The sequence below is a fragment of the Oncorhynchus clarkii genome, chromosome 24 (genome assembly GCF_045791955.1).
Source record: "Oncorhynchus clarkii lewisi isolate Uvic-CL-2024 chromosome 24, UVic_Ocla_1.0, whole genome shotgun sequence".
NCBI classification, from domain to species: domain Eukaryota; kingdom Metazoa; phylum Chordata; class Actinopteri; order Salmoniformes; family Salmonidae; genus Oncorhynchus; species Oncorhynchus clarkii.
This window is the reverse complement of record NC_092170.1, coordinates 15,159,506-15,183,425: the sequence shown is the minus strand read 5'-3', so window position 1 is coordinate 15,183,425 and position 23,920 is coordinate 15,159,506. Positions and strand designations below refer to the sequence as shown.

Here is a 23,920-nt window from a genome sequence, read left to right as displayed (position 1 = left end):
GCCAACTCACTGTTCTTCTCTCTCTCTCTAGACCTGCCAACTCACTGTTCTTCTCTCTCTAGACCTGCCAACTCACTGTTCTTCTCTCTCTCTCTAGACCTGCCAACTCACTGTTCTTCTCTCTCTCTCTAGACCTGCCAACTCACTGTTCTTCTCTCTCTCTAGACCTGCCAACTCACTGTTCTTCTCTCTCTAGACCTGCCAACTCACTGTTCTTCTCTCTCTCTCTAGACCTGCCAACTCACTGTTCTTCTCTCTCTAGACCTGCCAACTCACTGTTCTTCTCTCTCTCTCTAGACCTGCCAACTCACTGTTCTTCTCTCTCTCTCTAGACCTGCCAACTCACTGTTCTTCTCTCTCTCTCTAGACCTGCCAACTCACTGTTCTTCTCTCTCTCTCTAGACCTGCCAACTCACTGTTCTTCTCTCTCTCTAGACCTGCCAACTCACTGTTCTTCTCTCTCTAGACCTGCCAACTCACTGTTCTTCTCTCTCTCTCTAGACCTGCCAACTCACTGTTCTTCTCTCTCTAGACCTGCCAACTCACTGTTCTTCTCTCTCTCTCTAGACCTGCCAACTCACTGTTCTTCTCTCTCTCTCTAGACCTGCCAACTCACTGTTCTTCTCTCTCTCTCTAGACCTGCCAACTCACTGTTCTTCTCTCTCTAGACCTGCCAACTCACTGTTCTTCTCTCTCTCTCTAGACCTGCCAACTCACTGTTCTTCTCTCTCTCTCTAGACCTGCCAACTCACTGTTCTTCTCTCTCTCTCTAGACCTGCCAACTCACTGTTCTTCTCTCTCTCTCTAGACCTGCCAACTCACTGTTCTTCTCTCTCTAGACCTGCCAACTCACTGTTCTTCTCTCTCTCTCTAGACCTGCCAACTCACTGTTCTTCTCTCTCTCTCTAGACCTGCCAACTCACTGTTCTTACACCAGGGGTTGGAAGCAAAAGTATTTTCCAATCGCATCGTTTTTAACAAAACCATTTTTTTTGTTCAGTTCCATTGTTCTGACCAGCAAAATAAAGTTGTGAACCGGATTGAACCCCCAAACTAGTAGCAGTTTATATTGTTCCTTTCTGTTCCTTTTTAAACCTCTGCAATCATAGTTAAAAAAAAACATTGAACTCAACATTAAATTACTTTACCAATCAGTGCGGATATAGTAGCTTGCTACGGAGCGAGCAAGCTGTAGTTGTTTACATGCATTGGACAGACAATTGTAAGGAGTGAGATGTGACTAGAATGTTGTGGGTGGGAAGAGAGGGTGGAGGAGGAGGCTTGAAGTGCTGGGCATCTTGTTTTGAACTGCATGATTTTCCGGTTTTCAGTTCTGTTCACTGAACCGGTTCCAACCCCTGGCTCACACACAGCAAGCTGAAAACTCAGGCAGCACTGAAAGACGCTGCCATAGCACCTCTGTTCTGACATACATTCACAATGTATGGATTGTTTATAGTTAACAATAGCTTGAAAAAGTCTGTGCTGTCTAATGTTGGTAAGAGATCCAGAACCTAATTGCACTTGGTCCATTGTGGTCAGGCCAATAATCGTACTTTAAATAGGTAATTATTTCACTATCAACATATTAACATATTAACTGAAACAAGGCCAATTTTGTACAATAATAAAAAGCCATGAAAATGGCTGTTAATACTCTACCAAATACACAACCTTTTTCATAGTCCATTAAATGAGGACTGTACATGAACTGGCACACTGGCATAACAGTCATGGACAAAAACACAATCAATCAACCAATAGATATGGTATCGCAGAATGCCTGGATAGCTTCCAGCGCCCCTCTCTGGTCCTCTGTAAAGTGTGTAGTATATTATGTCTACAACAGCACCAAGAACTGGAGAATAGCTGAACACTAGACAGTTGGATAAATAAAAGTGGACTGGACATGACCGTAGCCACATGTCCTTCCAGACACACGTAGATTATATCTTCACGGTACATCATCTTATTGAACGCTCGGAAGCTGAGATGACATCTTTTCACTTGGAAGTGTTTTTCTACAGAATGAACTGTACAAGTTGTAATGAATTGGGTGCAATATAACTTCACACAAATAGATACCTGACTTGATGCATACATTGTCAAAATGAATAATAATACACGGTATTTTGTTTATATAGCACTTTTCAAGGACCCAACGTCATTATTATTATCATTATTATTTTCAAAATGTATGTTTAATCACATAAATACTTAAGATGCCCTATTTAGGGCGTATGAGGTCCCGTCAAGTCAAATGGAAGATTTTGATCTGTAGGTTAGTTGTGTTGCAGTTTAAACTGTCCTGTTAGCAGGTTGGTTGACCTGCAGCACTCACTTCCCAACACCAGGGGACCTCAGTGGATCATTATTCAGTATTTGCTGAAATAAGGCTTAACTCTTGTATGTCTGTGTGGTGTCTTAAAAAGATAAGCGGATACAGATTCTCAGCCTTAGTAACCTCTCAGGGCCAGAGCAGAACCCATCCAGAATACACCTTTAACCTTGACCCTAACCTCTACCCTTTAACCCTAACCCCACCCTAACTGACCCCTATGCATGGCTCTGACCCCAGTGTATCTTAGGGTAAACTGACACTGTAGCCGGAATGGAAAATCAATGTTTAAGTAATTGGCAGGCATCTTGACAGAGTGTCGTCGTGAATACAGGGACATGGGCTAGTGTTAGTACAGGGATACGTGCCCCCTATCCTTCCTCGTTCTCCCTCCATCCTCCTCTCCCCTCTCTCTTCCTTTGAGGTCTAGAAGGGGGAGGTGGGGGAGCGGACGGTGTCAGCGGAGCTAGGAGAGGTGGGGGAGGGGCTGGGGGAGTAATCTTCTGACTCTGAGGTAAAGTCAGCGGGAGAGAGGGCAGGGTTATTGGAGCTGTGGGCAGAGCTTTGGCTGGCACTGGTGGGGAAGCCGGTTGGTTGGGGGCAGGGGCGGGGCTTCAACCTCACATCCTGCTGGTGTTTTAGTCTGAAATCCTGCCGCTCCTTATCAAGAGGGGTGGTCTGAGAGGGAGAGGGGAGAGAGAGGAGGGAGAAAGAGGACAAAGAGAGAGAGGCAGAGAGACGGGGATAGAAGGGCAAATAGAGAGAATCAGAGAGAGAGGAAGAGAGAGAGGAGGGAGAGAGGCAGAGAGACGGGGAGAGAGAAGGGGGGATAAAGAGGACAAAGAGAGAGAGGCAGAGAGACAGGGGGAGTGAAGGGCAAATAGAGAGAATCAGAGACAGGAGCGAGAGAGGAGGGATAGAGGCAGAGAGAGGGGGAGAAGGGGAGAAAGAGGCAGAGAGAGAGAGAGGACATGCATTAGATGTCAGGGTTACATGTGAAGAACCTAATGTTTTGGGCTGTACACATTCTGAACAGTCCTAAACACCTACACAGCCTTGACTTAGAACGACTAAGGGGGATCCTTACTGTGATAATAACAGTGTGGTGTGGTGGGATGGTGTGTGTGTCCCTACTGTGATAACAGACACTCCAGCAGTGGTGCTGCAGGCTTTAGGACCAGTGTTGAAGTGTTTCTTAATCTTCCCAGCCACAGAGAGCTGCTGGTCTTTCACTAATCGGCCATCATCCTGGAACACAGACAGAACCTCTGATAGAGCTGGTCAAGGAACACACACACAAGCACGCACGCAGACACGCAGACACACACACGCAGACACACATACACACAGTAGACCTACCATATGTATGTTCTATGAGGTATGTTTTAGGTACTCACATTGACCCAGGGGTGATCCAGAACCTGCAGAGCTGTGTATCTCTGTTCCACCTTCACCTGCAGCATCCCAGTAATCAGCTCCTACAATAAATAAACTTGCTTATTTGTATTTATTTTTTACAAACATTTGTCAATAAGTGCAGGGATAGAACCATAGACCAACCTTAGCAGTGACAGACACGTTGTCCCAGGACGGGAAAGGGAAGTCTAGTTGACCCGTTAGAATCTGGTCCAACAGAATCTCCTGGTCCTCACTGTTCCTGGACAAACACATGAAAGTAAGTAATTATCATCAGTATTATAATGTGATTTTCTATCTGGATATACTGAAATACTATGAGCAGCACACTAAAACTTCAGCCGAAATCAGAAGCTTTTACTATGAATGCGATCTCTACAAACATATGGGAAAATGCCTTTAAACAGCTTAGGTTGTCTAGTGCGCTGAGTTAGAGCATGTCTGGGATTGAATCCTGGCCTATGACAAATCAGACATAGAGCAGTACTGACCCACTGTAGGGTTATAATGGTATTGTCTAGCTAGGTATCATAGAGCAGTACTGACCCACTGTAGGGTTATAATGGTATTGTCTAGCTAGGTATCATAGAGCAGTACTGACCCACTGTAGGGTTATAATGGTATTGTCTAGCTAGGTATCATAGAGCAGTACTGACCCACTGAAGGGTTATAATGGTATTGTCTAGCTAGGTATCATAGAGCAGTACTGACCCACTGTAGGGTTATAATGGTATTGTCTAGCTAGGTATCATAGAGCAGTACTGACCCACTGAAGGGTTATAATGGTATTGTCTAGCTAGGTATCATAGAGCAGTACTGACCCACTGTAGGGTTATAATGGTATTGTCTAGCTAGGTATCATAGAGCAGTACTGACCCACTGAAGGGAGGGAAGCCACACAGCAGGATGTATGTGATTACTCCAGCTGCCCAGATATCGACCTTCAGCCCGTACCTGTCAGAGGACAACACACACACCTGTTAGATGACAATACACACACCTGTCAGAGGACAACACACACCTGTCACATATAGACGTACCCTGTCTCAGCGATGATCTCAGGTGCTACATAGGTGGGGGTGCCACAGACCAGGTAGAGGAGTCCATCCACCAGGCTAGCCAAGCCAAAGTCTCCCAACTTCAGAGACTTACTACCATCCTGATGCTCATACACCTGGGACATACAGTGAAGCATAGGCCGGGATTCAATGGAGGGTGCGTTACAGACTTTTAAAGGTAATCTATGGTTGAGACAGCATTTCCCCTGAATGCGATCTCCCTGAACGTCAGGCGTTTAAAAGATGCATTGTATGGTGTGCCGCACTTCAACACACCTTGCATTGAATCCCGGCTAGATATAAACATAAATAAACAGACACACAAAAACATAATGTATATACACACACACACACACACACACACACACACACACACACACACACACACACACACACACACACACACACACACACACACACACACACACACACACACACACACACACACACACACTCACCAGCAGGTTCTCAGGTTTGATGTCTCTGTGCACGATGTTGAGGCTGTGCAGGTACTTGATGGCACTGGCCAGGTTATACAGCATCCCACTAGCATCTCTCTCTGTGTATTTACTAGAGGAAGTGATGGCATCAAACAGGTCACCCCCCTGTGGACCGATACACACATTACACCTCACAACACGCAGAGTTGTAATGAACAGAACTGACCTGCTTGACTCTATTCATAACAGGGTGTAATCTATGAAACGCATGACCAGGTACAGCTCATCTTGAGCTGCTTGCCAGGGTCTAAGCTCGGGACCACTCAGCCCACTGTCTGTGCCCTTTCCTCTCTGTATCCCTCACTAAACCTGTCTCCAAAATCGACTGTTCTTCTCGCTCTCCTCAAACTCACCTTGACCAGCTCCATGACTAGGTAAAGCTCACTGTAGGTGTCCATTTCCTCGATCAGCAGAACGATGTTGGGGTGTTTGACACGACGGAGGATGGACACCTCGTTCTGGATCATGTGTTCCTGGGGAATAACAACAAGGAATGGTCAGGTTACAGATATTAATAGTATTCTTAATAGTACTGTAGTACAGGTAATAATAATATAACAATACTACTACTATCAAACTACTGGAGACCATGCAGTCATTTTCATTGGGGGGAGGATACACAAGGAAATATTCAGCGACTTAACGGTCTGCTACTATGAGCTGAGCGAGTCCCATGTTTATGCAAATTGACAACCATTCGGAAGAGGTAGGGTCTCACTAGCTCACTTTGACATCCTGCTTGATAGGCATTAGCGAATGTCATGTGTTCCGAAGATACACCCACAAAAAGAGAGCTCTGTGATTCCTTACTACTCTGTAGCTTTCGTTATAACCGGGCTGATATAGGAGTAGTTCTCACCTTTCCCCTACATTTGCCTTTGTTGATGATCTTCAGGGCGTATTCTCTGCCGGTACATCGCTCCACACATTCTTTAACCACAGCAAAGGTACCGTCACCTAAAGTCCTCCCCACCTTGTACCTCTCAGCGATGGACGGAGGGATGGAGGGACATTCATCACTCAGCAGGTTCAGCTCCGCTATCAAACCAGGCAAACAGGAGAGTTCGGTCATTTCTGCTACTGCACTCTCCACTCCACAGTCCCCAGACTAATAATGGCTAAATGAAATCTGTATCGAAGAAGATCAGTGCTATAGCCGACAAATGCAGCGTCTACCGTAAATGCAGTTTCCGTGAGCGTGGGAGCATTGCCTTTAAATGTCAGTTGCGCTATAGTGCTGATCTTCTGCGTTATGGATTGAATCTAGGACTAAGTCTCTGTCCCATAGGCACCATATCGCCTATACAGTGCACTACTTTTACTTAACTTTGTTTACTGACTTTTTTCTGCACTGGTCAAAAGCAGTGCACTATAAAGGGAATAGGATGCAATTTGGGACACTACCAATGCCTTCTAGCGCATGCTCAATGGGAAGACTGCCAATGCCTTCTAGCGCCTGCTCAATGGGAAGACTGCCAATGGCTTCTAGCACATGCTCAATGGGAAGGCTGCCAATGCCTTCTGGAGCATGCTCAATGGGAAGACTGCCAATGCCTTCTGGAGCATGCTCAATGGGAAGACTGCCAATGCCTTCTGGAGCATGCTCAATGGGAAGACTGCCAATGCCTTCTGGAGCATGCTCAATGGGAAGACTGCCAATGCCTTCTGGAGCATGCTCAATGGGAAGACTGCCAATGCCTTCTGGAGCATGCTCAATGGGAAGACTGCCAATGCCTTCTGGAGCATGCTCAATGGGAAGACTGCCAATGTCTTCTGGAGCATGCTCAATGGGAAGACTGCCAATGCCTTCTGGAGCATGCTCAATGGGAAGACTGCCAATGCCTTCTGGAGCATGCTCAATGGGAAGACTGCCAATGCCTTCTGGAGCATGCTCAATGGGAAGACTGCCAATGCCTTCTAGAGCATGCTCAATGGGAAGACTGCCAATGTCTTCTGGAGCATGCTCAATGGGAAGACTGCCAATGCCTTCTAGCGCATGCTCAATGGGAAGACTGCCATTTAACATGTATGCAGTATGTCCTCTCTCCTCTCTCCTACCTTCACTTCCTGCTCCGTCTCCCTCATCCATGGAGCTACACACCTTGGTGGAGGCTAGAGACAGGGACGAGCCACTGTGTTGGGACCCCTGAGAGAGGGAGAGATCATAAATGCTTTTTGAACACATGGATGTTGACAGTTAGGGCATCTATAGACTATCTCTGGGGGACTATCTATAGGGGACTATCTATAGGGGACTATCTATAGGGGAATTTCAAAACGGGACTATCAATGGAGTATTATATATAGGGGACTCTCTATAAGGGACTATCTACAGGGGACTATCTATAGGGGACTATCTATAGGGGACTATCTATATGGGACTATCTATAGAGGACTATATATATGGGACTACATATAGGGGGCTCTCTATAAGGGATGTTTACATACACTTAGGTTGGAGTCATTAAAACTTGTTTTTCAACCACTCCACAAATATCTTGTTAACAAACTATAGTTTGGGCAAGTCGGTTAGGACATCTACTTTGTGCATGACACAAGTAATTTCTCCAACAATTGTTTACAGACAGAGTATTTCACTTATAATTCACTGTATTACAATTCCACTGGGTCAGAAGTTTACATACACTAAGTTGACTGTGCCTTTAAACAGCTTGGAAAATTACAGAAAATTATGTCATGGCTTTAGAATGGCTAATTTACATAATTTGAGTCAATTGGAGTTGTACCTGTGGATGTATTTCAAGGCCTACCTTCAAACTCAGTGCCTCTTCGCTTGACATCATGGGAAAATCAAAAGAAATCAACCAAGACCTCAGAAAAACAATTGTAGAACTCCACAAGTCTGGTTCATCCTTGGGAGCAATTTCCAAACAATAGTACGCAAGTATAAACACTATGGGACCATGCAGTCGTCATACCGCTCAGGAAGGAGATGCGTTCTGTCTCCTAGAGATGAACGTACTTTGGTGCGAAAAGTGTTAATTAATCCCAGAACAACAGCAAAGGACCTTGTGAAGATGCTGGAGGAAACAGGTACAAAAGTATCTATAACCACAGTAAAACGAGTCCTATATCGACATAACCTGAAAGGCCGCTCAGCAAGGAAGAAGCCACTCCTCCAAAAACGCCATAAAAAAAGCCAAACTATGGTTTGCAACTGCACATGGGGACAAATATCCTACTTTTTGAAGAAATGTCCTCTGGTCTGATGAAACAAAAATAGAACCGTTTGGCCATAATGACCATCGTTATGTTTGGAGGAAAAGGGTGAGGCTTGCAAGTCAAAGAACACCATCCCAACCGTGAAGCACAGGGGGTGGCAGCATCATGTTGTGGGGGTGTTTTGCTGCAGGAGGGACTGGTGCATCATGAGGGAGGAAAATGAGGGAGGAAAATGTTGTGGATATATTGAAGCAACATTTCAAGACATCAGTCAGGAAGTTAAAGCTTGGTCGCAAATGGGTCTTCCAAATGGACAATGACCACAAGCATACTTCCAAAGTTGTGGCAAAATGGCTTAAGGTCAACAAAGTTAAGGTATTGGAGTGGCCATCACAAAGCCCTGACCTCAATCCTATAGAAAATTTGTGGGCAGAACTGAAAAAGTGTGTGTGAGCAAGGAGGCCTACAAACCTGACTCAGTTATACCAGCTCTGTCAGGAGGCATGGGCAAAAATTCACCCAATTTATGCTTGTGGAAGGATACTCAAAACATTTGACCCAAGTTAAACAATTTAAAGGCGAAGCTACCAAATACTAATTGAGTGTATGTAAACTTCTGACCCACTGGGAATGCGATGAAAGAAATAAAAGCTGAAATAAATCATACTCTCTACTATTATTCTGACATTTCACATTCTTAAAATAAATTGGTGATCCAAACTGACCTAAGACAGGGAATTTTTACTAGGATTAAATGTCAGGAATTGTGAAAACTGAGTTTAAATGTATTTGGCTAAGGTGTATGTAAACTTCCAACTTCAACTGTATATGGGACAATATATAGGGGACTCTCTATAGGGGATTATATATATGGAACTATCTATAGGGGACTATCTACATGGGACTATATATAGGGGACTATATATAGGGGACTATCTATAGGGGACTGTCTATAGGGGACTATATATAGGGGACTCTCTGTAGGGGATTATATATATGGGACTATCTATAGGGGACTATCTATAGTGGACTATATATATATGGGACTCTATAGGGGACTATATATATGGGACTATCTATTGGGGACTATATATTTGGGACTCTATAGGGGACTATATATAGGGGACTATAACTAAAGGACTATCTAAAGACAGTCTGTAAGATACTATGGGCTCTGTTCAATCAGTTCCTTTTTAACCGACATCCGCATATCGGTGGTGTTGGCGGTGTCGGAGGTGGAACTGCGTTAGAGCTGTCAAATCTACAAGCGACTCCTGGAATTAAAACCTAAAGCCGACATTGCCCTTGGTAGCATGGAGTCGCATTAAGAGAAATCCCATGCAGCCTTGTTTACAAGTTCAAACACTGGAATGTGAGACGTAATCTACACCTTGATTAGGCTGATAGAAATCCTCATTATTGTGTTTAATGATTTTCAGTTTCAGCGTCATTATTTCTGTAGGCTATAGCCTACACTTTCTCGTTCTGAGCTTCTAATGGGAGTGGGACGGGTGTGACTTTGTGGCAATGATCAAGAGCAGCTCCAATGCAGTTACACCTCCAATACCGCCCAGAACATTAGCTATGTGGGTGGCAGCTATAACCGGTTAACGTTTGATCCGATTGAATATAGACTTATGTTAATAAAGCGTTGTGATTATATTAGTAAAGCATTGGGTGGCCTACCCTGCGTCGTTGGAGACTAGCAGGACTGGTGGGAGAGGGGCTGGGGGACTTCCCTGAGCGAGGAGTCGACAGCTGACTGCCTGCCGTCCCATTGGCTACAATACAGACACAAGAGGTTAGAGGTCAGTGAAAGACACTGCTCATTCAGTTGGTTGCTGATAAGAAGGGCAAACACACATTGCTGAAAAACTACAGATGTTGATTCTGCAGGTGACTTATGCACCCACGCACGCACGCACAAAAACACACACACTCACAGGGCCATACCTGAACCTGAGCTTCGGCGTGAGCCTCCTCCTCTGGGTGAGTAGCGTCCCAGCAGAGAGGAGATCCGACCGTATGACGTCGACTTCACCACCCTACACTCTGGAGGGAGAGGACACACAGTCAGATATACCACACACACACACACACCTATACACACACACACACTAATTACTCCCGTGACATTCTAATTGAAATGTTATGGTACTGTTATCATAACTATCTCACCACTCTCATCTAAGAGGAAGTCATCTTGGTAGCGAAACTTCTCTGGACCACAGGCCATAAAGATGTCATCGTCACCAAAGAAGTCCTGAAGGCATGTCACCTGGAACAGACAGATAGACAGTGTCAGTCACCTGGAACAAGGATACCACAAACAAACTAGTCTTCACATGACTTTATTATATTTATTATTGATATGACGACACAGACAGGTAGCCTGGGTACCAGACCTGTTTGTGCTATCATTCCAATCATTGCCACTCCTTGTCATATGCCACACTTCTGATGGTGTTTGACCTATGACAAGGAGTGGCAAGGATTGGAATGACAGCACAAACAGGTCTGGTACCCAGGCTACCGGTCTGTGTCATATCAATAATAAAGATAATAAAGTCATGTGAAGACTAGTTGTTTGTGGTACAATAGTACGCAATTGTACGCAAGTATAAACACCATGGGACCACGCAGCCGTCATACCGCTCAGGAAGGAGATGCGTTCTGTCTCCTAGAGATGAACGTACTTTGGTGCGAAAAGTGCTAATTAATCCCAGAACAACAGCAAAGGACCTTGTGAAGATGCTGGAGGAAACAGGTACAAAAGTATCTATATCCACAGTAAAACGAGTCCTATATTGACATAACCTGAAAGGCAGCTCAGCGAGGAAGACTCCTCTAAAACCGCCATAAAAAAGCCAAACTACAGTTTGCAACTGCACATGGGGGCAAAGATCCTACTTTTTGAAGAAATGTCCTCTGGTCTGATGAAAAAATAGAACTGTTTGGCCATAATGACCATCGTTATGTTTGGAGGAAAAAGGGAGAGGCTTGCAAGCCGAAGAACACCATCCCAACTGTGAAGCTCAGGGGGTGGCAGCATCATGTTGTGGGGATGTTTTGCTGCAGGAGGGACTGGTGCATTTCACAAAATAGATGGTATCATGAGGCAGAAAAATGTCTCTGGTACAGAGACTAACAGACTGGGTCTATCTCTCTCTGAACTGTACTTCCTCCCCCTCCCCGTTTAATCTGAGCCTAGAAGAAAGTCTTTGTCCTCCCTCCCCGTATCCCTCCCACTCCTCTCTCCCCCCTTCCCTGTAACCCACTCCTCTCTTCCTTCCCTGTATCCCTCCCCCTTCCCTGTATCCCCCTCGTCTCTCCCCCTTCCCTGCCTCCCCATCCTCTCTTCTTCCCTTTCCCTTTATCCCTCCCCCTACTCACTCCACGCTTCTCCCCTCTCCTCACCCCCTCCTCCGTATCCCTCCACTCTCCCTACTCGCCCTGCCCCCTAACTGTTAGAACTGTTAAGACTCCATGGATTGAGGAGGAATTGAAAAACTGTATGGTTGAAAGAGATGGGGAAAAAGGAGTGGCTAATAAGTCTGGCTGCATATCTGACTAGCTGACTTACGGCAAACTGAGAAATGCTGTGACTAAACTCAACAAATAGAAGATAAAACTGTAATATGAAGCCAAGATCAATGATATAAAGAATGGAGTACTTTAAATGAAATTATGGGCAGAAAAACAAATTCAACTCCATGTTTCATCTAATCAGATGGCTTCTTCGTCAGAAAACCATTTGATGTTGACAAATATTTGAATGATTATTTCATTAGCAAAGTGGACAGACTTAGGCAGGAAATGCCAACAATGAACAGTGAGCCATCGTACTCATACATTAAAACTAATTTTAAAAATGAATAAGCATTGTAAGTTTGAATTTTGTAAAGTTAATGGGGATTTTGTGGGGAAATTATTGTTATCGATCAATAATGACAAACCTCCTGGCATTGACAACTTAGATGGAGAGATACTGAGGATGGTAGCTGACTCTATAGCCACTCCTATCTGTCATATTTTTAACCTGAGCCTAGAGGAAAGTATTTTTCCTCAGGCCTGGAGGGGAGACAAAGTCATTCCGCTACCCAAGAGTGGTAAAGCGGCCTTTACTGGTTCTAACAGCAGACCTAGCCGCCGGCTGCCAGCTCTTAGCAAACTGTTGGAAAAAATTGTGTTTGACCGTATAGCCAGCAGCATACCACCCAGCATACCACTGCTGGCTTGCTTATGAAGCTAAGCAGGGTTGGTCCTGGATGGGAGACCAGATGATGCTGGAATTGGTGTTGGAGAGCCAGTAGGAGGCACTCTTTTCTCTGGAGAAAAAAAATATCCCAATTCCCCAGGAATGTCTTTCGGATGGGATATTAAACGGGTGTCCTGATTCTCTGAGGTTGTTAAAGATCACATGGCACTTATTGTAAGAGTAGGGGTGTTAACCCTGGTGTCCTGGCTAAATTCCAAATCTGCCCCTCAAACCATCACGGCCACCTAATAATCCCCAGTTTATGATTGGCTCATTCTCCCCTGTAACTATTCCCCTGGTTGTTGCTGGAAATGTGTTCTCAGTAAACTTACCTGGTAATATAATGGATTTAAAAAAAATACAATGCCATTTCTCTGTAACCAAATGAACAACAGACTTATATTGACGGGTGTTCAACATGTACTCCACTGATGATTGGTTGAAAGAAATTGATAATAAGATTGTGGCAGCTTGTACTGTTAGATTTCAGTGCAGCCTTGGACATTATTGACCAATAACCCGTTGTTGAGAAAATGTATGTGTTAGTGCTTTTCAACCTCTGCCACATTGTGGATTCAGAGCTATCTATCTAATAGAACTCAGAGACTTTTCTTTAATGGAATCTTCTCTAATGTCAAACGTGTAAAGTGTGGTGTACCACAGGGCAGCTCCTAGGTTCTCTACTATTTAATATTTTTACCAATGACCTGCCACTGGCATTAAACAAAGCATGCATGCTGATGATTCAACCATATATGCATCAACAACCACAGCTAATTAAGTCACTGAAAACCTTGACAAAGAGTTGCAGTCTGTTTTGGAATGAGTGGCCAGTAATAAACTGGTTTTGACCATCTCTAAAACGAAGAGCATTGTATTTGGTACAAATCATTCCCTAAGTTCTAGATTCAGCTGAATCTAGTAATGAATGGTGTGACTGTTAAACAAGTTGAGGAGACTAAATTACTTGGTGTTACCTTAGATTGTAAACTGTCATGGTCAAAACATATAGATTTAATGGTTGTAAAGATGGGGAGAGGTCTAGCCGTTATAAAGAGATGCTCTGCTTTTTGACACCACACTCCACAAAGCAAGTTCTGCAGGCTCTAGTTTTGTCTTATCTTGATTATTGTCCAGTCTTGTGGTCGAGTGCTGCAAAGAAAGACCTAGTTAAGCTGCAGATGGCCCAGAACAAAGCGACACGTCTTGCTCTTCATTGTAATCAGAGGGCTGATATAAATACTATGCATGCCAGTCTCTCTTGGCTAAGAGTTGAGGAGAGACTGACTGCATCACTTCTTCTTTTTATAAGAAACAATGCGCTGAAAATGTAAAAATGTTTGCATAATCAACTTACACACAGTTCTGACACACACACTTACCCCACCAGACATGCCACTAGGGGTCTTTTCACAGTCCCCAAATCCAGAAGAAATTAAAGAAAGCATACAGTATTATATAGAGCCATTATTGCATGGAACTCCATTACATCTCATATTGCTCAAATTATCATGGTTTCAAAAAACAGATAAAGCAACACCTCACAGCACAACGCCTTTCCCCTATATGACCTAGACAGTTTTTGTGTATGTCTTGATATGTAGGCTACGTGTGCCTTTTAAAATTGATGTAGTTCTGTTCTTGTCTATTAATGTTCTGTAATATGTCATGTTTCATGTTTTGTGTGGAACCCAGGAAGAGTATCTGCTGCTTTCGTAACAGCTAATGGGGATCCTAATAAAAAATCTATATATATAAAAAATACCCCCTCCTCCCCACCTCCTCTCCGTCCTCAACTTCCCCACCTCGCCCTCTCCTCTCACCCCCCTCCCCACTTCTCCCACCTCCTCACCCCTCACCCATATCCCTCCTCCTCGCTCCCTGACCCCCACCTCCTCTCCTCCACCTCCTCTTCACCCTCCCCCTCCCCATCTTCACCCTCCCTGCATTCTCCTCCCTCCCCCAGGCAGTCATATAGGCCTAAAGTAAAGCATGCAGTCCTAATGGATGTACATGAAAAATACTGACTCATACTTACAACATTCCCAATGGAATGAAATGCCTCCCACTCAGAGACAGGCTTTTATAGAGACAGGCTGTTTCAGAGACAGACTTTTTCTAAGACAAGCTACTGACAGGCTGTAGGGCAGGAGGTAGCCTAGCAGTTAAGAGTGTTGGGCTAGTAACCGAAAGGTCGCTGGTTAAGGTCCCGGAGCCGCCTAGGTGAAAAATCTGTTGTGCCCTTAAGTAAGGCACTTTTAAATGATTTAAAGTATGTCAAGATGGGGAATGTATTCATATCAATAACAGGTACAAATAGTCAGGTTGAATATGATTACAGGAGAAATCAGTAACAGAACATTAATGTAATGTAACACTAATCAAACAGACTAAGTAATCATACCACTATGTGTCTGGATATCTGAAATTAGCCAATAACCAGTATATAAATCTCACTGGGTGTTTATGAAGAGCAGAGTTCCAGCAGGCTGCTATATTACTACAACAGCATCGCAAATGGCACCCTATTCCCAAATAGGGTGCCTAAAAAAAAAAGAAAGTAGTGCACTATTTAGGGAATAGGGTGTCATTTAGGACACAAGCCTGCAGCTGCAGTGGAGGAGATAAATTATGACTGGCTTCCGAGCTGCAAGTCAGCACAATATAGCTCCATTACTGTACTGTAGAAGCTCCCTAACCCACAGTTACTGTGGAGTCAGACACTTAGCAACACTACATGAAGCAACGCTCAATTCATCACTCAGCTTACAGTAGTCACATTAGTCCAGTATTCTCAGCCTGTATTTTCACCCCAGACAAATCACGTCATCAGGTCAACTTCACAGCTGATGTTCAGAAAACATTTTAGTGCTAGGCCTGGATTCAATCTGTAAAACGCTGTCAACAATTAGGCTTTTAAAGGCAATGTCACCACGTTTGCAGATATTGCATTCGTAGTAAATGTAGACCGGCTCAATTAGAATTGCTTTTAAATCGCACATTGTCGACAGTCGCGATCGGATTGAATCACGATCCTTGTCTGGCACTGTCTAAACAACGACAGAGTCCCTTTCCCAGTAAAAGGAATTGCTTTACTAACAGCAACAACACAGTCATAACAGCAACAACACAGTCATAACAGCAACAACATAGTCATAACAGCAACAACACAGTCATAACAGCAACAACACAGTCATAACAGCAACAACACAGTCATAACAGCAACAACACAGTCATAACAGCAACAACACAGTCACAACAGCAATAACACAGTCACAACAGCAATAACACAGTCATAACAGCAACAACACAGTCATAACAGCAACAACACAGTCATAGCAGCAACAACACAGTCATAACAGCAACAACACAGTCATAACAGCAACAACACAGTCATAACAGCAATAACACAGTCATAACAGCAACAACACAGTCATAACAACAATAACACAGTCATAACAGCAATAACACAACAGCATCATCTGATCTGTCCATCCATGTTAGAAGACGAGAGCTGCTGAAGCCAAATATCGACAGGCAATAAACCTCAGGCAGCAGTGACATCTCTACCACATTGCACGGGTGTGTGTGTGTGTGTGTGTGGATTGATTGCACAATCACCAATGAGAGGCCCAATCAAGGTCAACAGGCACACACACACACACCTAACAGTGAAACAACAGCCAGACAGAGTTGCCAAGCACTGTATAGTATACTAGATCAACCCTGATACCCACTGTATATAACTGTACTCTATAGCCCAACCCTGATACCCACTGTATAGAACTGTACTCTATAGCCCAACCCTGATACCCACTGTATAGAACTGTACTCTATAGCCCAACCCTGATACCCACTGTATAGAACTGTACTCTATAGCCCAACCCTGATACCCACTGTATAAAACTGTACTCTATAGCCCAACCCTGATACCCACTGTATAAAACTGTACTCTATAGCCCAACCCTGATACCCACTGTATAGAACTGTACTATATAGCCCAACCCTGATACCCACTGTATAGAACTGTACTCTATAGCCCAACCCTGATACCCACTGTATAAAACTGTACTCTATAGCCCAACCCTGATACCTACTGTATAGAACTCTACTCTATAGCCCAACCCTGATACCCACTGTATAGAACTGTACTCTATAGCCCAACCCTGATACCCACTGTATAGAACTGTACTCTATAGCCCAACCCTGATACCCACTGTATAGAACTGTACTCTATAGCCCAACCCTGATACCCACTGTATAAAACTGTACTCTATAGCCCAACCCTGATACCCACTGTATAAAACTGTACTCTATAGCCCAACCCTGATACCCACTGTATAAAACTGTACTCTATAGCCCAACCCTGATACCCACTGTATAAAACTGTACTCTATAGCCCAACCCTGATACCCACTGTATAAAACTGTACTCTATAGCCCAACCCTGATACCAACTGTATAGAACTGTACTCTATAGCCCAACCCTGATACCCACTGTATAAAACTGTACTCTATAGCCCAACCCTGATACCCACTGTATAGAACTCTACTCTATAGCCCAACCCTGATACCCACTGTATAGAACTGTACTCTATAGCCCAACCCTGATACCCACTGTATAGAACTGTACTCTATAGCCCAACCCTAAAATCTATTAGTTTCACTTAGGAGCACAGAGAGCATATTGGCCTCATAAACCAACAACTGAAGAAACAATGATATTGACCTGGAAGTGTGTGACTGGAAAACTCTTGTCAATACATTCTAATTCTATCATAATTATTTAATGAGACAGTGAAGTTAAACTGAACCGGATGAACAGGGTGAACCGCATACATTACAGATGAATCCCTGAATGCATTTCATCTGCATGATATTGATGATGGAATATACAGCTACTATCTCCGGTCATGTCTGGGCCATACGAGTACCCTGCACCATTCTCTAGCCTTCTTCAATAGCACTGACATACTGTTCTGCAACACTGAGCCACACACACAACATTCCCACTGCACCACTCTGCCGCATAGGCTGTTCCATAGCAACCAGCCCAGGCAACCAGATCACCATAGAAACCATCCAGGAGAGAAAAAAGGAAAACTACATCTGCGTTTCTTTGATAGAACCTATATAAGAGAGGAGAGACTGACTACTAATAGGCATATCACAACTACACAACATGTTTCCCAACTCTGCTTGCATCTTTCTCATTCACTTCTCCTATTTACTCTCTCTAGGGGCTGAGTCACTGGCCTACTGGTGCTCTTCCATGCCGTCCCTAGGAGGGGTGCATCACTTTAGTGGGTTGAGTCACTGACATGGTCTTCCTATCTGGGTTGGCGCCCCCCCTTAGGCTGTGCCGTGGCGGAGATCTTTGTGAGCTTTACTCGGCCTTGTCTCAGGATGGTAAGTTGGTGGTTGAAGATATCCCTCTAGTGGTGTGTGGGCTGTGCTTTGGCAAAGTGGGTGGGGTTATATCCTGCCTGTTTGGCCCTGTCCGGGGATATCATTGGATGGGGCCACAGCGTCTCCTGACCCCTCCTGTCTCAGCCTCCAGTATTTATGCTGCAGTAGTTTATGTGTCGGGGGGCTAGGGTTAGTCTGTTATATCTGGAGTATTTCTTCCGTCTTATCCGGTGTCCTGTGTGAATTTAAGTATGCTCTCTCTAATTCTCTCTTTCTCTCTTTCTTTCTTTCTTTCTCTCTCTCGGAGGACCTGAGCCCTAGGATCATGCCTCAGGACTACCTGGCATGATGACTCCTTGCTGTCCCCATTCCACCTGGCTGTGCTGACCTGTTGCACCCTCGACAACCACTGTGATTACTATTATTTGACCATGCTGGTAATTTATGAACATTTGAACATCTTGGCCATGTTCTGTTATAATCTCCACCCGGCACAGCCAGAAGAGGACTGGCCAGCCCTCATAGCCTGGTTCCTCTCTAGGTTTCTTCCATGTGTTTGGCCTTTCTAGGGAGTTTTTCCTAGCCACCGTGCTTCTACACCTGCATTGCTTGCTGTTTGGGGTTTTAGGCTGGGTTTCTGTACAGCACTTTGAGATATCAGCTGATGTAAGAAGGGCTTTATAAATACATTTGATTTGACATTTGATTAGTAATCCTGAGTTCAGGACTCTGTGTGTTAAAGGGCTGTGTTCACGGGATTTATACCATATAGTCATCTGGTCATAAAGGCTATATTTCAAAAAGATTTAAAGATCATCCATTGGTCAATGTGTGAAAATGTCTCAGTGAAACTGTGCTCCTGAAACTCCTACTGACTTGGTTAATAAAGGATGTCAAACACAACAGACTGAGTCCCAGAAACCTACTAACTCTGCTAATTGCCTTATAGCCCATCCCTCTGAGTCTGTGGGGAAAGCTAATCATGAGAACCAGGCATTAACCTCGCTAATAAAACAGTAATTCATAACCTACCAGCTTCCCATCCACGGTATACAGTCTCTTGACGACCCCAGAGTCCATCTTGATGGCATCTGTGATGTCAGAGAGGACCTGTTCGAAGGAGTGGGCCGTCTTTTTGTTGAGGAGGATGCGGACGGCCTTTCGAGGCTTCACCCCGCTCCGGATGATGGTGACCAGTTTGGGCCGGATGAAGTCCTTACTCTCCCTGGTCTCCGGGGCCCCAGCCTTGGCACTGCCCAGGGAGGGGGGGCCACGTGCCGAGGCAGCTGTCTTCACCCCAACTGACCAGTTGGGGTTGACATTCTTAGTGTAGTCCAGCTTCCTGTATGGCTCTATGGAGCCACACACATAGCTCTCTCCTGCAGGTAGGACACACAGAGATGAGCCTACGTGGTCACAGCAACCATAGACTCACGTCACTGCATTCACCACGGAATGAAACAGCTATGAGATCTCAATTATAGAGTTTACAGACCTACTGGAAATATACTTGCCTATCTGCCTACTATATAGGCCTACTGGAGCAAGTTACTCACTGTACAGTGGTGAAACCCGGACAAATTCACAACTTATTTTGATCTTAGACTTCTACTGTCCCACCCCTTAGAGTTAGCTCCTCAATAGTGTCTCATCCCACCCCTAAGGGTTAGCTCCTCAATACTGTCTCATCCCACCCCTTAGGGTTAGCTCCTCAATACTGTCTCATCCCACCCCTAAGGGTTAGCTCCTCAATACTGTCTCATCCCATCCCTTAGGGTTAGCTCCTCAATACTGTCTCATCCCATCCCTTAGGGTTAGCTCCTCAATACTGTCTCATCCCATCCCTATGGGTTAGCTCCTCAATACTGTCTCATCCCATCCCTTAGGGTTAGCTCCTCAATACTGTCTCATCCCATCCCTATGGGTTAGCTCCTCAATACTGTCTCATCCCACCCCTAAGGGTTAGCTCCTCAATACTGTCTCATCCCATCCCTTAGGGTTAGCTCCTCAATACTGTCTCATCCAATCCCTATGGGTTAGCTCCTCAATACTGTCTCATCCCATCCCTATGGGTTAGCTCCTCAATACTGTCTCATCCCACCCATTAGGGTTAGCTCCTCAATACTGTCCTATCCTACCCATTAGGGTTAGCTCCTCAATACTGTCTCATCCCATCCCTTAGGGTTAGCTCCTCAATACTGTCTCATCCAATCCCTATGGGTTAGCTCCTCAATACTGTCTCATCCCATCCCTATGGGTTAGCTCCTCAATACTGTCTCATCCCACCCCTAAGGGTTAGCTCCTCAATACTGTCCCATCCCATCCCTTAGGGTATGGTTAAGGGTTAGCTTACCTTCCTCCAGCTGCTCCATGCCCAATATCTTCTTGGTCCCGTCAATAGAGTAGATGGTCCGGACCCCCTGTGGCAAGTTCACATTATCTGACAGGGAGCGGGTCAGATCGGCTAACAGGGCGTCTATAGACCGAAACCTGTCCTGGGAAATAGCGTAGACAATCCCTTTGAAGTAGCGGTCTCCGTTGCGGTAAAAGCGGACCTTCTTGGCCTTCTTCTCCGAGGCCAGTGACTGCAGTGTCCGGGTCCTGTACAGACTACAGTGGGCACTGTGAGTGGGGCTCGGCAGCCCGTTGTTCCTGGAGCCTCTGCGGGTGTTTCTCTGGGCTTTCTCCCGCTCGTCAAAGTGCTCCAGCTCCATTACTGTAGTGGTGTTACACAGAAAGAGACAAATCAGGGAGGGGAACATTATGGACGAGAAAATTTAAACCTCAAGCATATTTTCATTTGCAGAATAAACAAGCCATTCTTTAGTTTTAGTTGAATGCCATATAGGCCTACTGGGGAGAGTAGAGTCGATTGGATTTCTGCATGAACTCTTGAGGACGGGGCCGACATTCAGTGGTGCTGAATGGACAGCGCCGCAGGTGCGGTTCTGCTAGCTACCAGCTAGCTAGTCTGACAGGTAGGCTATAGCGGTGGCAGTAGTCAGAATGAACTCCCCCGGTGACAGCGTGACAGCCACGCTGGCTAGCCAGATAGAATTCTGCTGTTTGTGGGCAGTTTGTCACATACTGACAATTAGCTATTTCTGAGGGACATCAAATCTGATTGTAGGCTATAGCACGCTTGCACATGTCATGCTCTCTAGTTTCGTCCCCCACCCAATTGGCAATGTGATTCTAATCAAATGTATTGTTTGTTTTGATCATATTCATTTCTGACAATATAACTCAAGCTATTGTTAAATGACACGGAAGAACACATTATGGCATCTTAAAATATGTTTTGGGCAAAGAATTGCTTACCTTTAATTGAAGTCTGATGCAGTCAACCGCGTCAATTTTTTAGCAATTGCATACAGCAGCTCTCCAATAGACCGTGTCAGTGCTGATATGTGTAGTATAATGGCCCGAGCGATAGAAAAAGCATCCGTCCCTTTGTTGCCCTGTGATTGAGCAAGTGTACGCTGCAAGAGCTGCAGCTGGTTTCTGTGTCTTAAGCAGTGATTTCCAGATGGCCGTCCCTCATTGACATGCAGGCCTTCCGAGGGAAGCACCAAGCATCTCACCTCGCGAATGCTCCCTCCTCTCTCATCTTCTCTCCTCCCCTCTAGATGCGCTGAAACAAGGGGCGTGGTGCAGGCGGTCATTACACTGCTAGCCCCTCAGTGCACTAACTGCACTGACAGACACGAGGATTTTCAGCAACATTCTTGTCGATAACGCAGATAGATAGATACAGGTTTATGTGGCAAAATCCCTTTTCTCTTGACAATGCAGGGTAGGTTAGAGTTATAGACCCCCTCCACCCATAATCAGTGGAGTATTCCAAGAGGGTGTCCCAAATGTAATGGCAGCCTATTCCCTATATAATGCACTACTTTTGACCAGGGCATAAAGGTCTGTACAAAAGTAGTGCAGTAGGGAATAGGTTCCATTTGGTAAGCAGACATGGGCATCTGTATGCTGGTGCTGAGGAGGATGTCTAGCAGTGTCTGAATTTGTGTACCATACTGCATGCACAAACACAGGGCAACCAAACCCAAACCTGTCTAACAATCTAATAATGATAAAGCTGTACACACACAGAGAGAGCGTGAGAGGGGGAGAGAGAGAGAGAGAGAGAGAGAGAGAGAGAGAGAGAGAGAGAGAGAGAGAGAGAGAGGGAGAGAATGAACAGAGCTGATTGTCAGATCATTAACAACACCCTCAGGTTATGTACAGTACCCGTATTGATGATTGGGCAGACAGATGGAAAATACAGTTGTGACATGATTGGTTGTCTAACTGAGGGGTAGTGGTATAGGGAGACAGTGAGCTGTAATGTTGTCTAACTCAGGGGTAGTGGTATAGGGAGACAGTGAGCTGTAATGTTGTCTAACTCAGGAGGTAGTGGTATAGGGAGAAAGTGAGCTGTAATGTTGTCTAACTGAGGAGGTAATGGTATAGGGAGACAGAGAGCTGTAATGGTGTCTAACTCAGGAGGTAATGGTATAGGGAGACAGAGAGCTGTAATGTTGTCTAACTCAGGGGTAATGGTATAGGGAGACAGAGAGCTGTAATGTTGTCTAACTCAGGAGGTAGTGGTATAGGGAGACAGAGAGCTGAAATGTTGTCTAACTCAGGAGGTATGGTAGAGAAATTAATGTTAAATGAATTCCCAATTGGTAGTTACAGTCTTGTCCCATCACTGCAACTCATGTAAGGACTCGGGAGAGGTGAAGGTCGAGAGCCGCGTGACTTGCAAAACACGACCCTGCCAAGCCACACTGCTCGCCAGCTGCACCAATGTCTCAGAGGAAACACCAAATACAACTGGTGACATGAGTCAGTGACACTAGAGCGCGATGGGACAAGGACATCCCGGCCGGTCAAACCCTCCCTTAACCCGGACAATGCTGGGCCAATTGTGCGCCATCTCATGGGTCTCCCGGTAGTGGACGGCTCTCACACAGCCTGGGATCGAACCTGGGTCTGTAGTGACACCTCTAGCACTGCAATGCAGTGCCTTAAACCGCTGCACCACTCAGGAGGCCTGCTCCCTCAAAACTTGAGACATCTGTGGCATTGTGTTGTGTCACAAAACTGCACATTTTAGAATGGCCTTTTATTATACCCAGCACAACATGCACCTGTGTAATGATCATGCTGTTTAATGAGCTTCTTGATATGCCACACCTGTTAGGTGGATGTATTATCTTGGCAAAAGAGAAATGTTTCACTAACAAGGATGTAAACAAATGTGTGTACAAAATGTGAGAGAAATAAGCTTTTTGTGAGTATAGAAAAATGCTGGGATCTTTTATTTCAGCTCATGAAACATGGGACCAACACTTTACATGTTGCATTTATATTTTTGACTGCACTGGGCCTTTAAATTCTGTGAATCAAAAAATATCGAACTCCATCTCATTTGAAGAATGAATTCTGACTTGTATGTTTCAGCGAGAAGCTCAAATATGAGATTACTGCATCTATGGATCTTCTCAACCTTCTCAGTGATGGACCGATGGTGTGTGACATACGTAGCCTACAATTTCATTTTGAGCAGAAGGAAATTCGCTCTGCTCTTTATCAAGAACCCATCAGAAGATACAGGGTGGCTTTCAGCGCTCCAAGCCATGTCTGTCTTGATCACAAATTGACAAAAACACACAACTCAAATGTCAATCATGAACAAAATATACTAGGTCTTAAACTTCAAATAATAGTAGTGATATGGTATTGTGATTGAGGAGTAATGC

General features: G+C 44.8%; 1 protein-coding gene across 1 annotated transcript; it reads right to left on the bottom strand.

The window, feature by feature from the left end:
* Window positions 1-911: 911 nt before the first annotated feature.
* LOC139382420 (serine/threonine-protein kinase DCLK1-like) lies at window positions 912-21,674 on the bottom strand. Its single transcript, XM_071126459.1, has 16 exons — window positions 21,483-21,674; window positions 20,515-20,877; window positions 19,194-19,540; window positions 10,674-10,773; window positions 10,449-10,547; window positions 10,182-10,276; window positions 7,371-7,458; window positions 6,172-6,350; window positions 5,666-5,785; window positions 5,271-5,417; window positions 4,795-4,928; window positions 4,631-4,708; window positions 3,899-3,995; window positions 3,736-3,816; window positions 3,473-3,586; window positions 912-3,016 (listed from the first exon to the last, which is right to left on the bottom strand). The coding sequence occupies exons 2-16, from the start codon at window positions 20,873-20,875 to the stop codon at window positions 2,765-2,767; spliced, it is 2,292 nt and encodes a 763-aa protein (XP_070982560.1). The 5' UTR covers window positions 20,876-20,877; window positions 21,483-21,674; the 3' UTR covers window positions 912-2,764.
* Window positions 21,675-23,920: the final 2,246 nt, after the last annotated feature.

Bases quoted from the DNA above. Each gene is read 5' to 3' on its own strand.
- LOC139382420 (XM_071126459.1), bottom strand. From the start codon at position 20,875: ATGGAGCTGGAGCACTTTGACGAGCGGGAGAAAGCCCAGAGAAACACC. The intron at 10,548-10,673 runs GTGAGATAGTTA...CTCTCCCTCCAG, and splicing joins CTTCCTCTTAGATGAGAGTG to AGTGTAGGGTGGTGAAGTCG. The intron at 3,996-4,630 runs GTCAGTACTGCT...GTGTTTGTCCAG, and splicing joins GGCTTCCCTCCCTTCAGTGG to GAACAGTGAGGACCAGGAGA.